Source organism: Pyricularia grisea, assembly GCF_004355905.1.
Source record: "Pyricularia grisea strain NI907 chromosome Unknown Pyricularia_grisea_NI907_Scaffold_8, whole genome shotgun sequence".
Classification (NCBI taxonomy): Eukaryota; Fungi; Ascomycota; class Sordariomycetes; order Magnaporthales; family Pyriculariaceae; genus Pyricularia; species Pyricularia grisea.
Genome location: NW_022156721.1, coordinates 115828 through 131042, shown reverse-complemented (window position 1 = coordinate 131042; position 15215 = coordinate 115828). Strand labels below are relative to the sequence as shown.

The window sequence follows — 15215 nt, the reverse complement described above, 5'->3', positions numbered from 1 at the left end:
CACCACACCATCCACGCCACCAGGGGACACGAAGCAGGCTAGCAAGGGCAGACCACGGGCGTAAGCCGGATGTAAACCCGGACGTCTGCGTCGCACACACGATGATCAAGATGCAAGCACGTGTCTGACATGCAGCAACAATGATTGAAAGGCAAAGGCAAAGCGAAAGAATCTGTTACGATGGCGATCTGCTTGTGGATGTTAAGCCTCTGATGGGAATGCTTCTTTGTGTGTTTTGTGTTTTTCTTGAATATGAAGGTGTATGGGTAAGTAGTATGACGCAAAAGGGTCCAGAAAGGGCTGCAGTCCAAAACAAATCCTTGCTTTTGATATTCAGGGGTTTCCCGCTAGGCCTGGGTGAAGAAGAAATGAATGCGAACAAAATGTTCCGAGAGGATAAAACAACAAGAGAGAAAACATTCCGAACAGTTTGGTTGAACGAACGAACTTGCTTTGCTCACTCACCACATGGTTTCGAACCAATAGGGCTTTTGTATCTGAGATTGATCTTTCCGCCACTGCCAAGGGGGGGAAATGGATGGATGATGAAAACAACATCAACCCATGGTAAAGGCGAAAGATCTTCTAGAACTTGCCCAGTCAGGCGACCGGGTAAAGACATACACAAGCGAAGGCAACATATTATTACAGGCATTAAAAGTAAGATAAAGTATTGGTAAAAATAATGGCCAACGGTAATGCATGCGGTGAATGCGCGGAATCCTGAACCTTGGAGATGCGGAGTGACCACGGAATCCGTACCGCTCTTTTTCTGATTATTTTTGTAGACCCCCTCCAAAACGACACAAGACAACAAAAAATACTGCAGCGCTGCGCCCACTTAGTCCGTTTCTGGCAGCGGAGATTTGCTAAGGTGGAAATGGCTGACCGAGGCTGGCAGAGCTGGGCTTTGGTCTTGGCTAACTAACGATGCCCATCCAAGCTAATGGACTTCGGGCAGAATACCGGTTCCGGTCTAGGTAAACTAGCGTTGACCTGGGGTGGGTATCATCTAACAAGAATATTCCGACATTGTTGCGACCACCGACGATCTCATCAGCCCAGTTCAAGGTGAACAAGCCATTGGTCACCTTCTCCCTGCTGTTCTCTAAATTGGTGGTGCGATATCGACAATTGGTAAAGAGTAAGGTAGCAGTGGCTAAAAATATGAGAAATACCAAGAAAATATTTAAATATATTAAATGGCACCCGATATCCGCCATGTGTTTACGATTGTACAGTAGGAAGCAAGGACGGTCCCAGGCTTGGCATTCTGGTGGTCCGGACGCCTTGGTAATAATAACGCCGAGCAGGTGCCGTTGCTTCGAAGAGGTGAATATTAATAGTTACGTACTGTACTGTACACACAAAAATAAAATGTGGTCCCCTGCGCGGTGATGGGCGAGGCTTCGATAAGTCAAACATAGGCCCTGCGCCACCATCAGATGTCATTTGAACGTTTCTTGTGACTTTGCTTTTAGAATCTCGTTTACGGATTACTCCAATTAATTGTTTTCTTTCATACCACCAAAAAAAAAAAGTCCAGCCATAGGACGGACGCAATAAACCTGGTCAAGCCAACCGGCGCCCTACCATGTTAGGTCTTCTCAGCCCTGTAAGGCGCCCGGGCCACACACTGCGCAGTTCCATCTTCCCCTTTTCTCTCACCTCACCTCGCAACTGGGGGTGTGGCTCCACATAATCTGCCTTGCTCAAACGGGTGCCTGTTCTGGCTCCGAGTGTTACTGTACTGTACCGTATGTACTGTATATACTGTATGTAGCTGAGCGCAAACGAGATATCTACAGCAAACACTAGCGACAAACAGTAGCAAATCTCCGCTCGTCCGGACTCGTCGAGATTGCAACACCGCAACCCGTGATGTGAAGTTGGCCCAAGATCAGCCCTTGCTCAGTAGATAACTATCATTTATGGTTGGGAATTTTTTTAGTCTTTTTTTTTTTAGGCTTAGGTAGTACCAAGACCGGGCCGTCAGTCACTTTACCTAGGTAGGTACTTGGAAGTAACTGTCGCTAGTCGGCCAATCTAGGCAGTGGGTTGATGGTGCACGTCTTACATACACATCAACCTGAAACTTCGATAGCTTGCTTTCTCTACCTCTTTGAGTGATTTCGACCGCCTTCTTGGGCTCCTTTGACGCCTTGGTATTTTACTGTCATGACCCTCAAAATTGGGTTCTCTAGCTGACTCTAGCTGAGTTAACAGCACTGTGTGCCTGAAAGTCTCGACCTTCAGCCGCCGTCCGCCTCGCTTGGCCTTGCGGTGACACTACTAGATCGGCTTGCCTCGCAAGGTTATCTGGTTAGGACAACAAAAAAAAAAAAGAAAGGGGTCATCACGTATTAAAGTATCCATCAGCCCAGTCTAGCCCCAGCCACAGAAGGACGCCTGCCAAGATTTTGACGAGAGGAATAGACGCCGAGCCCAAGGCAATTCGTCAAGCTAGTGCCACTCAGCTGCCGCTCCGATTCACCGCCATCCAATTTGTCACTTTTGTAGGTAGGAGATGCGCGCGGAAATTTGCCATTTGGAAAGCCACACTTGGAGCTCCGTACAAAGTCAAAAGGGAAGCAAGGGCACTTTTTGCTCGTGGTTGGCACGAAACGATGTACAATCAAGATCGGAAGTCGCTGAGTCTCTCATCTCCGTCTTTCGCCGATTGCTCGAGTCGAAAGGACCGGGGGATAGCCCTGCAAGCCATGCTAAAACATGAATGACTATCTACTGCACCCTACCACTTCTCGGTCTTGTCTAGACTAGATCTAGAACCTAGACCATTTACAAGTCTAGCGCTATGCGACAATACTCAAATAGGACGTTAAAGTCGGAGGTCGGAAGGAAGAATGATCAGTGGCAGACAAACAAAAGAAGAAGTAGCAGTTAGAAAAGCAAATCCCTGCAAAGGACCCAATCGGTCACCATGTCAAATGCCGGTGGCTGCTCCGAACCTACTACTGTAGGTACACACCGGTAGACCTGCTACCGTAAAGAGGGCTGTGCTCACCGGATGTACTTGGCGATTTGTTGAGATGCCCAGCCCCTGGTTCCCGATCCCCATATGGTGATCCCGCGTGTCAGGACCCTGGAATGGGGTCAGTCCGAATGAAAAGTAAACGGCAAGTTGGTTCGGCATCGGTTGTTTGAGCTGGTTTTCGACTCCACAAACGAACGAGGAAAAAGATTCGCTTGGAATGAGAGTGTGTCGTGACAGCCCAAGTTTAATTGACATGCATGTCAAAAGCAGGATTTGTTACCCATTACTAAGATTGCCCCAGAGCGTGAATTTGATTTGGGTACCTAGGTTAGGGTCGGCACCTTACGTACGGAGTACCTACCTACCGTGCCGGTAATTGACCATGAGGCCTCCATCCTGGTAAGGTTGTTCTAGAGGCCGCCACAGAATAAGCGCCACCCGCCACAATACTACCTACGTGGCAGCTGGCGTAACCAAGGCAAATACGTAGGTAAATGCAAAAATACGGTCAGTTCAATACAGTATAGCAATAGCAAGGATAAAGGAGGCTGAGGGGAAGAGCCGGTTCTTGGCACAGCGGACAGTGTAGAAGATCTACAAGCGCCTTTAGCGGATTATCCCCAAACCGTCCCACCGGCGGACGGTAGGAGATCTCGACAGCCCGGAGGAATCTCTCCTGCCTGCCTAGGGGCAATTCTTTTTGTTAATCGGGGACTAGCTACGTAAGTGGAAACAAACCGCAATGCATTAATGGCTAATTATGGAATTAGGTAATTAGTGGTTAACAGCCAAATGCTTGGTGAAAATGTACACAAAATACCCTCTTTGTACCATAGGACGTGCTCCGTGCTATCCATGTCCTGCCGCAATTGTTACCGAGTCGTGTGGGGTAAAGTAGGCAGGTACCTTGGAAATGGATAGTTAACTGTCACAAAGTATATAGGGGTTTAACTTCTATTGCATTGAGTTTTGGCCAGAAAGTACCTTTACAGACAAATACGTGGTAGGATATGCATATTCCTTGGAAAAGCTACAGGCCCATAACTGCGGCTTCCAAGCTTCCAAATGCAAAGCGGGTTATAGAGTTTGTCTCTTGTTGCCAACCGCAATTTCCGGCCCCCAACAAGGGTCCATCCCCCCTCAATATCTGCTCGTAACGATTGAAGCACAGACTCCCAAGTAACGCAGCCCTAGCGGGCCAAGCAAGGCTGGTTCCTCGGAACGCGCTGCAAAGAAAAAGAAAGCCACTTTGGGACCAAGGGAATTGGCTTGGCGTGGAGCGAAACGTGGCACAACTTTTTCAGGGCCTGGCAGTATTACTACGTAGTATTATTGTACAGTATATGGTAATAGCATGTCAGGGGGGGATGCTCGGTTAACATCCCTGCAGAAAACAGGCTCATATTAAAGGTAATAAAAGCCTAGCAACCAGGCTTGTTTGGTAGCAATGGCAATTAAGAAATGCCACAATTTCTCGATCAATTAATCAACAAGCGAGGCTTTTACACCTGGAATGCCATGAGACAAGTTAAAAGACGGAAAATAGAACAAGAAAAAAAAAAGGTTAAAAAGTATGGGGTACTTGATGCAAAATATATACGTAGTAAAAAAAATATATATATAAAAAAGTGGTACCGTAGACAAGACGAACAAGGAGAGGGGTAGAGGGACAAAGATTTCAACTAAAAACTGGACGGAATGGCGGACTTTCTTCTCCTGCAGGGCTTTTCCCGGCTCATTGCTCGACTTAAGCTTCGCGGGATGGACGAGGGAACAAAATGGAAGAAACTCATGTCCACCTGACTTGTCTTGCCATTTTTGCAATGCCAAACCCTGACTTGGCCGAGGTCAATACCACCCACCCACCCAAAGGAGAGATCTACTATATACTTGATATACTTTACTTTTACCTTAGCTACTCGTAGTATCTACCTGGTAATAGATAGGATGGGACATGATAAATTATGTCAAGGTACTTATCTCTATATCATAAGCCATTCTTATTTTGGCTGGTCGCCGCAGTTCACTGCAAAAAAAAACCTTGCTTGTTTTTCTGGCATCTGATCAAAATGGCAGGGGTTTGCTGCCAGTCCAGGCTCGATTCAGTCGTCAACCCTGGTTGCGTTGATCGAAAGTTAACTCTTTTCCCTCCCATGCACACGCTCTCAAACTTTAACGGAAGGTGGTCAGTGTCAACTTTTGGGTGGATAGCGTCGGCCGAATTCAACCATTAAAGGACCGAGATTAGGTAGGGGCCGGCCGAGATTTGCCATGGTTTCCTTTACCACCACGCAGTATTGACCAGCTTGCTGGGCTGAACCATAGCCTAGGCGAAATCATGCGACCGTAACGCCGCCTGCTTGGCACAGAGATGGACTTGACACAGTGAGTTTCCAAGTTGAGGAAAGTTAAGGTTTGAATTGATGACGATTCCCGGTATGACCAGTAAATGTTTATATTGTGTTCCCAGTAAATATCGGTCAGGAAACACGATGTGGGCTGTTTACGACTAGTCTACCGTAGTAGTATCCGTAACTGCAAAATGAGGATCGAGGATCAGAGGGGAACTTAGATAGAGCAGAGAGACCAGAGGGGGAAAAAAACACAAAGGCCTCAAAAATGTCACAGTGTTGACCAAAACGTGGATAGCACAGTACGGCAAACCCCATATCCCTGAGTCTTGGTCATGGCCAAGTGCCGACGTCTCGCGTTTATTCTATTATCCTATCCTAAACCAAAATGCATGCAAAGGGGTTGGTTGGGTCCGCAGCCCTTTGCTTGTCGCTAAAATCAGGTCATGAAGCGACTCGAATCGAACCTCATGCAGACAGATGAGGAGCGTAGGTATGCGGTAAGTCAAGCTATGCTGGGAAACTAGGTCGTGGTACATACGTACGGTGCGGTACGGTACCTAACCTAGTGGGCGGGTCGGCAGGTCCTGCCTGCTTTGCATGGAGGCGACTCGTGCGCTGCACTCTTACTGGGGCGCAAGACGATGGCTGTGCAACCCCGGTTTGCAAACTTTGTGTACGGTACCTTGGGTACGTACAGTATGTAGAATAGGTTGAGTGTACAGTATTTACAATTTACGTGTTTCTGTTGGTTGTAGCGAGAATGGACCTTGGCCAGTACGTAGTATGTTATTGTATTTACGTTGTACGTGGTAAGGGGTCCCTTAACTCCAAAATTATTAACCACAGGAATTAGGACCAAACGATGACCCGACAAGCGACGTCCAGGCCCCGTCAATGAGACAAAAAGAAAATCGTACTGCACAGACAAATACAGGCATGACAGCCAGGAAGGAAGAGGACAAAAAAAAAAAAAAAAAAAAAAAAAAAAAAAAAAAAAAAAAAAAAAAAAAGCAGGTGACGGACAATTAGTGGAGGGGTGCTAGGAATACCCCTAAAGCAAAGCAGTTTTTGTTCTTGACATTTCACCCTACCTTCTTCCACCTGCAAGATTTCAGGGCTGGATGAGAGAATAAGAAAAGTCCATGTGCTGTGTGTGCGTCGATAGGTATCCATTGGTTAGTCATATCGGATAAAGTCCGCCATGGCCACATGTGTGTGCGTGTGCGTGTGTGTGTGGGTGCGCACGCCTGTGTTCTTTTGTGCCGCCAACTTTGACGCAGACTGCCGGCACTATCGCCTGGTCCGTCTTCTGTGCAGCCCCAAAAAAGATTAAAGGCGGCCTCTGAGCTGTGATGATGTCGATCATGGTGATTACTCATAAGCGTAGCCAGCTTACGCGACCGCGTCTTGGCATGATATGATATAGCCTCTGCCAGGTTTGTATACAAACGTGTCCCGGCAGGCTGGTCGAACGGCGGATTTCGACAGCCACCGTTAATTCAGTATCCGTAGCCCCAACACCAGGGGTTGCTGCTCATCTAGGGGTTCATTGGGGGCAGGTAGCAGTGGTATCCGTAGGTACATGATAAAAGTACATATTTTGCCGCACTTGCAATAAGACCAGCAATTTATTTTATTACTGGCATTATTTTTCTTTGTTAGCCGTGTTATTGCTCGGCTTTTATCGCCGCATGAGCCGTACCTCCTATTACTAAAAGCGGCGATGTGGTTTCCAGCTGCAGGCCCCGCGTTTGTGGGCGGCCAATTGGGCTCATTGGGAATGACGAATGCCCAACGGGACGGTGCTGATGCTCTTCATTTTTCAATATGGTTGCGGTGTGGTGCATTTATCAAGACGTCGACTTTCTGTCAGCGAGCGTGAAAACCCACTATGTACCGGTAGGATGAGACGTCACAATCTTGTACCAATGCTCCAAAATACCTAGCCACGTAGTAAATATGTGAGCAACAAGAACCTGATTTTTTTCTGTACCACTTGTCTTACTAAAATTACCCCCGATTTGTTCATGGAATAAGAGAGATCGAGCTATGCGTATTAGCTTGGGAAAGTGACGAGTTGACGTGCCCCACTTTGAAAGATGAACCATCAAAATTCTTGGGACCGGTAGGGCTGAGAACACTGTACTTGCTCCCGGCTAGGGCTTACGAACAGCATCATTAAAGCCCAAGCCTGTCAGGCGTCTGCTTCACTGGCTAGAAAGAGCGACTTGAAAATGCAAGGCTGTCTTTTTCTTTATTTAGGGCTGTGAGATTTATGCATTCATCTTTGTTTGCAAAAGCTAGATTTACCCAACCGCTTTTTGTTTTCTTACCCGGGCATGATGCATCTTTTCCATGTGTTACCCAACTCCTGCACGCCGTCTCAGGCTAAATGCAAGGCTCTTGTGTACAAGAGTAAACCGGCCATCCGCACATAGGATGGATGTACAGTAAGTATGCTTGGATGACCCGGCGGGGAAAAAAAAGGTTGCTAGTGGTGGCATGTATGCATCGTTTCTTGTGCCTCGTTAGAACTTGTCGTAAATGCGCGGAGTTCATCAAGCCGAGTCCATAGTTGCGGCAGGCAGGGTGCATTGTCAGCAATATTAAAGTTCTAAGTACGCAAGTAGGTACCTAGGTAGGCAAAAGTACATTGGCCTGGGTTCCAAAAGCTAAGGTACAGTCTAGCCTGGCCCAGACTACCTACCTACCTAGATAGGCAGTCAGCCGCTCGTCCAACCTCGTATGTCATCAGCTGCGCAAGTCGAGCTAGTGGTCAGGTTAGATACCTCCCTACCTACCTAGGTACCCAGGTAATTTCTACGCAGGCAGCATGCCTGTGGGTCTGAGACCGTATGGCTGTCGTATAGAGAAACCAGCGTTACCCCTAGGATGTGCTGCTTGTTTACTTTTTCGCTAGCCAAACAAAAGAAAAGAAACAAAAAAAGCCAGTGTACAGTACTATGCCACGAATGTTTTGGCTACTTTGGTACACTTCCGTCCGCGCAGTTTCTCAACAAATCGAACTCAGCTTTTGTATGGGCCAAGCATTCGCTGATTTGTCGATCAGCATGACGGTGGGGGAATATCCGCCAGGCCTCTCTCAGCTTGCAGCCAAAGCCAGTCAGCAGATGTCAGATCTACCCCGAGAGTGTAATGCAACTGCTGGATGAGTGGAGGTCTATGCATGTGTGGGTGCGGCGTGCTTTTTTGGGCTTGCTGACATGGAGGTGTTGGTGCCTTTTGTTGTTTGGAGGGCGACACATGGCCCGCTGGGAGTCCCAATCCACATGATACAAAAAAGCTGGTAAAAGAGGAAGAAGGATAAGACAGTTTTGTAATAGTAATGACGAAAGTAATACAGTAAGTAATACTAGGTCTAGTAATAATAACAACCACAAGTATGCGGCAGAGCAAAACATGCACACTTGATAGAATTGACCCTGCAGGACCGCAGGCAAGCAGATCAGGTTGTTGTAGTACAGTGGAACGGTACTGTACTTTTTTCTTGTGACTGGGCTGTACAAGGTCTTTTGTGATGGCCAACCGGCCTGGTCCGGCGTCTTGACAACTCCAAGCCAAGCCGACAGGGCTGGCTTGCTGGGACAAGCTGGGCAGGATAGAGCGAGGGAGACAGGGCGACGGCAATGAACTAATAGTAAACCAAACCCATCAGATTCATCCAATCATTCCGCCGATTGCCCATAACCCACGCCCCTGCAGATGGCTTGCTAGGGATAGCCTGGATGTAGCAGTGGACTAACGGTTTTTCACCACGCAGCCAAAGGTTCTTTGGTCTCCCTACCCCACCAGGTAATTACCAAGGGCTGATCTTCGAGAAGGAAGACACCTCCCGGCACCAAACCGAAACGGGCATCATCCCCGCCAAAGGGGTCTTTCTGTTCCTTCTTTTTTGTCCCTCTCTCTTTCCTTACTAGGTGCTGTGTTTGTTTTTCCCACTGTGGTAATTCTTTGCAGCCACACCATGTTACGCACCAACCCTTGCCATGCAAGACCGGCCCTGTCCTGCCCTGTCTTGCCCTGTCTCGACAGTATTAATAGCACGGTCCAAGTCGTAGGGCGAACGGGAGCAGGGGATCCACTACCACAAACTGGCGGAATGAATATTATTGGGACAGCGGGAACGGATGGGGGTGCCACCCCTGACTGACCAAGACTCGCTCCCCTCCACGTTGATCCATGCTAATAGGCGAAAGCACCGAGTCGGGTCAGGGAGAGGAGCCCTTGTCATATCATGTCGATATTGCAGCGGTTGCGGTCAGGTACCTGAGCACCCCCGATTCGTCCGCTCGTTGTGTAGCTCCCATATACCACGGGTACATTTCCTCTCTTTTCCCGCTTGCTGCTCGGTAACCCCCAAACTTGCTTTGCTGTCGTCTGGTTTTTGCGCTTTTGATTCTCTCATTTTTCTTTCTTTCCGCTGCCCTTCACACCCACTTGGGGGTACCTACCTATAGTACCTACCTACCTACCTACGACGTAGCTATCTATCATCAACCTACCTTACCCACCTTGCTTGTCAAATCCTAATCTTGGTCTTCCTACCTCCTAACAAGACTAGTTTGGGGCATTTTGTTTTTGTGTCATTCTACCCCCCAGGCCGAGGTAACGAGACAAATCTAGGGCCATCTTTCGAGACACCACCAAGCGGCAAGTTGGAACCCTGAGAGACGGCACAGCAAAAACAACAGGGCAAATTAGCACCAGACAACAGGTTATTTGTCTGGCGTGATCACCACACCAGAAACACCACACAGCACCACCACCACCTGGCCCAGTAGGGCTGAAAACAAAAAAAAAAAAAATCGACGAAAAAAAGGGAAAAAAACAAAACAAGACCAAGCCACCAACAACCAAAACAACCCGCCCATCCGAACACACGTGACACGGTATACTTTAAAAGACTGCAGGGAATCATTGACTGGATTTAGTCTTCTGAAAAAGTGCACCTGGTCGGAACAAAACGAGAGACTGCCCCCTCTCATCCTTCCCTCCCTCATTTGTCTCGAACATTGTTGACTTGTTGCCTTACATTTGCATTTGCATCTGATCTGAAGCATTCATTCCCTTGCATTTCTTCTCACTTTCGAGTCTACCTTGCATTCAACGGTCTTGCATTGGGATACACTGATTTCACGCCTCTCTCTTATTCTCTTTTCCCCCTTCTCACTGCCGACGCCATCTGTACACACAAGGGATTACGCGCGCATATACGAGTAGTGGTTTAGGCCGGCTTGACTTTATTGGTTGTTGTTGCCTTGAGGTCTAGTTCTACCTTGACGGATCACTTCCTTGTTCATCCACTTCTATTGGTCGACTGCCTTCCCTTCCCAAGACAACCGGTTCACCATCAGAGGTTGTAACCTCAAACAACGGAGAGCGGCCTTGTCTCCGACAAATTGACCACTCCAGGCTGTCAACAACCCTCAACGCAACCCGACTTGGCTGAGGCAGGTGGATTCTCTCTCATTTTGCAATCATCATTGCCTTCCGTCTCGTGATAGACAGGGCTGGACCGCCGCTTGCCGCCAGTGGAACAGCGCGCTCCCCCTTCTGCTTACCTTACCTAAGGTACCGTACCTTACTGGGGGCACGGCCGTCCGTCCCACAACGACAACCTTCCATCCAGTGTCAGATTCGATTCGGTCCCGAAAGTCTCGATTGGACTTTGAACAACCAAGATCTGTTCCGGCGGGTTGCCATTGTCGAATTCAAAAGCCTATTTCTAGGTGCTAAGCCATAGGGCCTAATTGGGGGTGTGGGAACGAATTCAATGACGACAAGCTCGAATCAACCCGAGGGTCCGCAACAGTACATTTCAAACAATAGCCGCCATCTATCTTGTCTGCACTGCTACCACAGACTTCCAGCCGTGAATCCAGCCGCTGTGAGCCAAGACTCGTAGCGCCGTGGTGGCGAGTCGACCCATCGGGCGACTTTTTTTTTTAACCTCTTTAATTCTTTATTTTTTTTTCAGCTTTGCACAGCCCAGCCTGGTCTCTGCGACAAATATTGCGATCTCCGATTTTTTGAACCGCCGACGCAGCACAGACACTTGAAACCGGCCGTGGCGGCCCCTACTCCCCTATTCCCGCCCCTCACCACACGACCCGGCCGGCCGCTATCCGCCCTAAGGCTCTCGTCTGCTCCACCTCTAAAATAACAAAAACCACACATACGTATCATGGAGATCCCTTCAAGACATCGCAATGCTGCCCCCGGTGGCCTGCCCTCCATGCCTTCAATATTCATTGGCGTCAGTCCTCCGTCCAGGCCAATTGCTTTCGGCAGCACCTCAGGGAACAGCAATCGACAAGCCGGCTTCTCATTACCTTCGCCGCCACTCTCGACCTCGAACCCCATGGTAATACCAAACTCTCGTGGCGGAGGTGCCTACGACGATCCTCCACCGCCGCTGCCGCCTCCCAGATTTGTGCCCATCGACGGCCCTACCGGCGACCACCCCCAATATCTTGAGCATCGATCTCATCACGAGCCCGCAGGCTCTGCAGGCTCAGGCTATTTTGGAAGCTTGAATGAAAACTTGAAACGGGATTCACGATGGCCGTCCAAACCGGACAGGGACGAGGGTTACGGCAGTTTGTCGTCGATGGCTTCCTCAAGGTATGTCACAGTAATTCTGTTAAGACGGCTGGAAAATCCCTCCGTCTGACCACTGAATGTGTTTTATATTGCTCTGAAAGGTCGTTGCTAATTTTCCCATTCGCGAATGCAGGTCCCAGGGTTCACTCCCCACGCGCTTCGGCGTTCACCACGAAAAATATCAGTTCAGGCCATCGGTCGATGCCTACGATAACGCATTATTAAATAAACTCAGCTCGAATCGAACCCTTAATAACCGTTCGCCCACACAATCTTCATCTTTAAACTCCCCAACGGGTGACGAGCCGATGCGACATCCCACCGCACCTCCTGCGAACGATCGACTACACCTGCTCAAGCCTCTATCTCTCCCAACGCGATCAAAACAGCCGCTGATGCTAGAATCCCCGAATCGTTTCACCGATACACCGATATACTCGGCTGTGTCCCCACGCAGCAACCCTTTCCCGGCGATCCAGGGTAACAAATCACCAAACTATGAGAGCGGTGGCGGGTCGGATTTTGAAAGATCGCCAATACCCAGGCCACGCAGGACTGACAGCTGCGTGTCAGCGTCTGACGATGCAGGTACTGCTTCCACTCAGGGTAGCAACTACGAGATGACGGTGGACGATGTTGATTATTCCATGGAGGATTCACAGCATGCCACGAAGAAGCGGAGGGCGTCATCGCCACCTGGCGAAGAGCCAGCATATGGAAACGGCTTTGCGCTACACTCTTCCAACGACCTGCTGAGAAGAAGAGAAGCCGGCGCTTCACGAGGGAGTCCGACCCCACGTCTGAGTGTAATTCCCCAGGGATCATCTACATCGTCAAATGGGAGCCGTAGCGGTTCTTTTCTCAGTTTATCGATCGGACCCTCTGGCATCGACCGACTCTCGCCCGGCGGGTTAAGCCCTGGGGGTATGTCACCAACCGACCCTTCTAGTTGCGGATCGCCATTCTCGATTGCGGCGTCTCCGAGATCATCGATATCGAGGAGCAACAATGGCTCATCTTCGGCGCCGCAGCCCCACCATCGAACAATGAGTGTGGAGAATAGGCTATCACCGAGAGGCAAGCAGCTCATGGGCGAGGGAATCATGCCAAAGGCTGCTGGTGGCGTGGCGACCAAGATGCAGGGCTTCCTGATGTGTCAATGTTGTCCGAAAAAGCCCAAAAAGTTTGACACTGAGAAGGACCTGAGGTGAGAAACTATTCTTTTCATTCCTCGGCCGAGGGAGCAAAATATGCATTGTTTACGCGCTTCAACTAACATGGATTTTTTTTCTCTCTCTTGTGTAGGGATCACGAAGCAGAAAAGCAATACACGTGTTTATACTGCGGCAACCGTTTCAAAAACAAGAACGAAATGGAAAGACATCAAAACAGTCTGCACCTCAGGAAACATAGTTGGTCGTGTAGCGCCCTTTCTGGATGGGACCGGGCATTCCATGAATCGACGGCATCGCCTGGCCAAGCGGATGTTTGCGGCTACTGCGGAAAAGAATTCTCACGGAGCTCGGCTGACGGCGCGACGGAGGCGGACTGGGAGGAACGCATGAAGCATTTGACGGACGCACACAAGTTCAGGGAGTGCAACAGCAGCAAGAAGTTTTACCGGGCTGACCACTTCAGGCAGCATTTGAAGCACAGCCACTCTGGGACAAGTGGGAAATGGACCAACATGTTGGAGAACGCCTGTATGTTAGACGAGGAGCCGGATGTGCCCATGGATCGGCGCTGAGTGATGACCCGGCTGGAATAGAGGACGAGACGAGGGTAATGGGATAGACACTCCACATTCTACGCCCTTGCGGCATGTGGGATGTTGTAATATTGGCAGTGGGTCAAAACAGGCCTACTGAGTCAAAGACGTGGTACCTGTACGGAAAACACCGTAATATACCATGGCTTTTTGGGCTCCCATCATATACGGAGGGAAGCCCGCATGCAACCACAACTTTTATGATCAAAGGCCATATTATACGAATTTTACGATGGATTGAAGAATAGAAATGTCAACCAAAGTTGATTACTCGGGGCTTTCGAGGCGGGGGAGTGTAATGATGACTGACGGTCAACCATTGACCTAGAAAGGGAGAGAGGCTCATGCATGTCCGTCCATACCAGATTTTGTTGCCAACACGGAGGTTTTTCACAAACGGTAGGTATGTATGACCATACCAAGACTATCTGGCGATTGCGGTGCGATTGGCTCATAGGATAAAGACGAATGGGGAATGTATTTGTTGTCTTTGATCTGACGCTATGATGTGAGCTTGTGCAGATGCCTGGGTACCTACATACCTACCTAGACTAGTACCTACCTATGGGGATAGGGGGTGAGGGATATTCTTATTATTTTTTTTTGTAACTGCATGTTGCTATTCTATCTCATCGGCCCTCCCTTCCTCCCTCATATGTTGTATGATCTTCAATCCACATAATCAAAACAATTGCCCAACTTGGGCGACCGAATCAAATCTCGCTTGTGAGGGGTGATGTGGGTGGGTTTATTGCATAGGTAGGTAGGTTGGCAGGCACCCAAGGTAGGTTTCGTGGGCAGATGTTGTTTTCTTTTTCCATCAGTGGTCCTTTTTTATTTGTATTGTTCTTCCCTCACTCCGGGTAATTATTATCTGCAGGGCCGTGCATATAGTAGCGGATCCTTCCCAAGATATCGATTCCTACTGTAGGCAGGGTCTTGTTTTAATATTCGGCGACTTTCCCACTCGGTGTGGGCTCGTCGTTCTTGAACCTTGGCCCGTTCCACCTGTCCACCGACGAGGATTCAAATCCTGGGAGATGATTAAAATTTTCTACTTGTTGGTTTCGTTTGGCATATTAACTCTGGCTGCTGTACTTGACCCAGTTCGAGATAAAACTCGCATGCATTCACTAGATGGATGATAATTTGATCGTATTGCGGCTATGGGGTTAAATATATATGCTTCTTAGGTCTTGTGATGCGCAAGTTTTAAGGTTTACCTTTATCCAGTCCGGTCCACGCATATCTGTGTGGACTGTGGAGTGAGTGGTGTGAAGCTAGTAATGTACCTTGGTCAATGCATTTTGTTGATATCTAGGTACCTTACTGTACATAAGTAAGGTACCTTACCTTTAGATACGTAAGGTAGGTTGGCAGGTTCCTTGGACAAGAAAAGCAGCTTCATCACATAAAACATAGATACTCTGCGTGTAACCCCAAGTTGGTGTTGGCATCAATTAATTCTAGGCAG

At 48.7% G+C, this 15215-nt stretch overlaps 2 protein-coding genes across 2 annotated transcripts; one reads left to right on the top strand and one right to left on the bottom strand.

Moving 5' to 3' along the window:
• Positions 1 to 5911: 5911 nt before the first annotated feature.
• On the bottom strand, positions 5912 to 7196 carry PgNI_11907 (uncharacterized protein; the record flags this gene model as incomplete). Its single annotated transcript, XM_031131865.1, has 4 exons — positions 5912 to 6265; positions 6620 to 6691; positions 6800 to 6879; positions 7052 to 7196. 4 exons carry the CDS (start codon positions 7194 to 7196, stop codon positions 5912 to 5914), a joined length of 651 nt encoding a protein of 216 aa, XP_030977337.1.
• A 2477-nt stretch (positions 7197 to 9673) lies between these two features.
• Positions 9674 to 14196, top strand: PgNI_11906 (uncharacterized protein). The gene is made up of 3 exons (XM_031131864.1): positions 9674 to 11994; positions 12107 to 13180; positions 13279 to 14196. The coding sequence occupies exons 1-3, from the start codon at positions 11555 to 11557 to the stop codon at positions 13718 to 13720; spliced, it is 1956 nt and encodes a 651-aa protein (XP_030977336.1). The 5' UTR covers positions 9674 to 11554; the 3' UTR covers positions 13721 to 14196.
• Positions 14197 to 15215: the final 1019 nt, after the last annotated feature.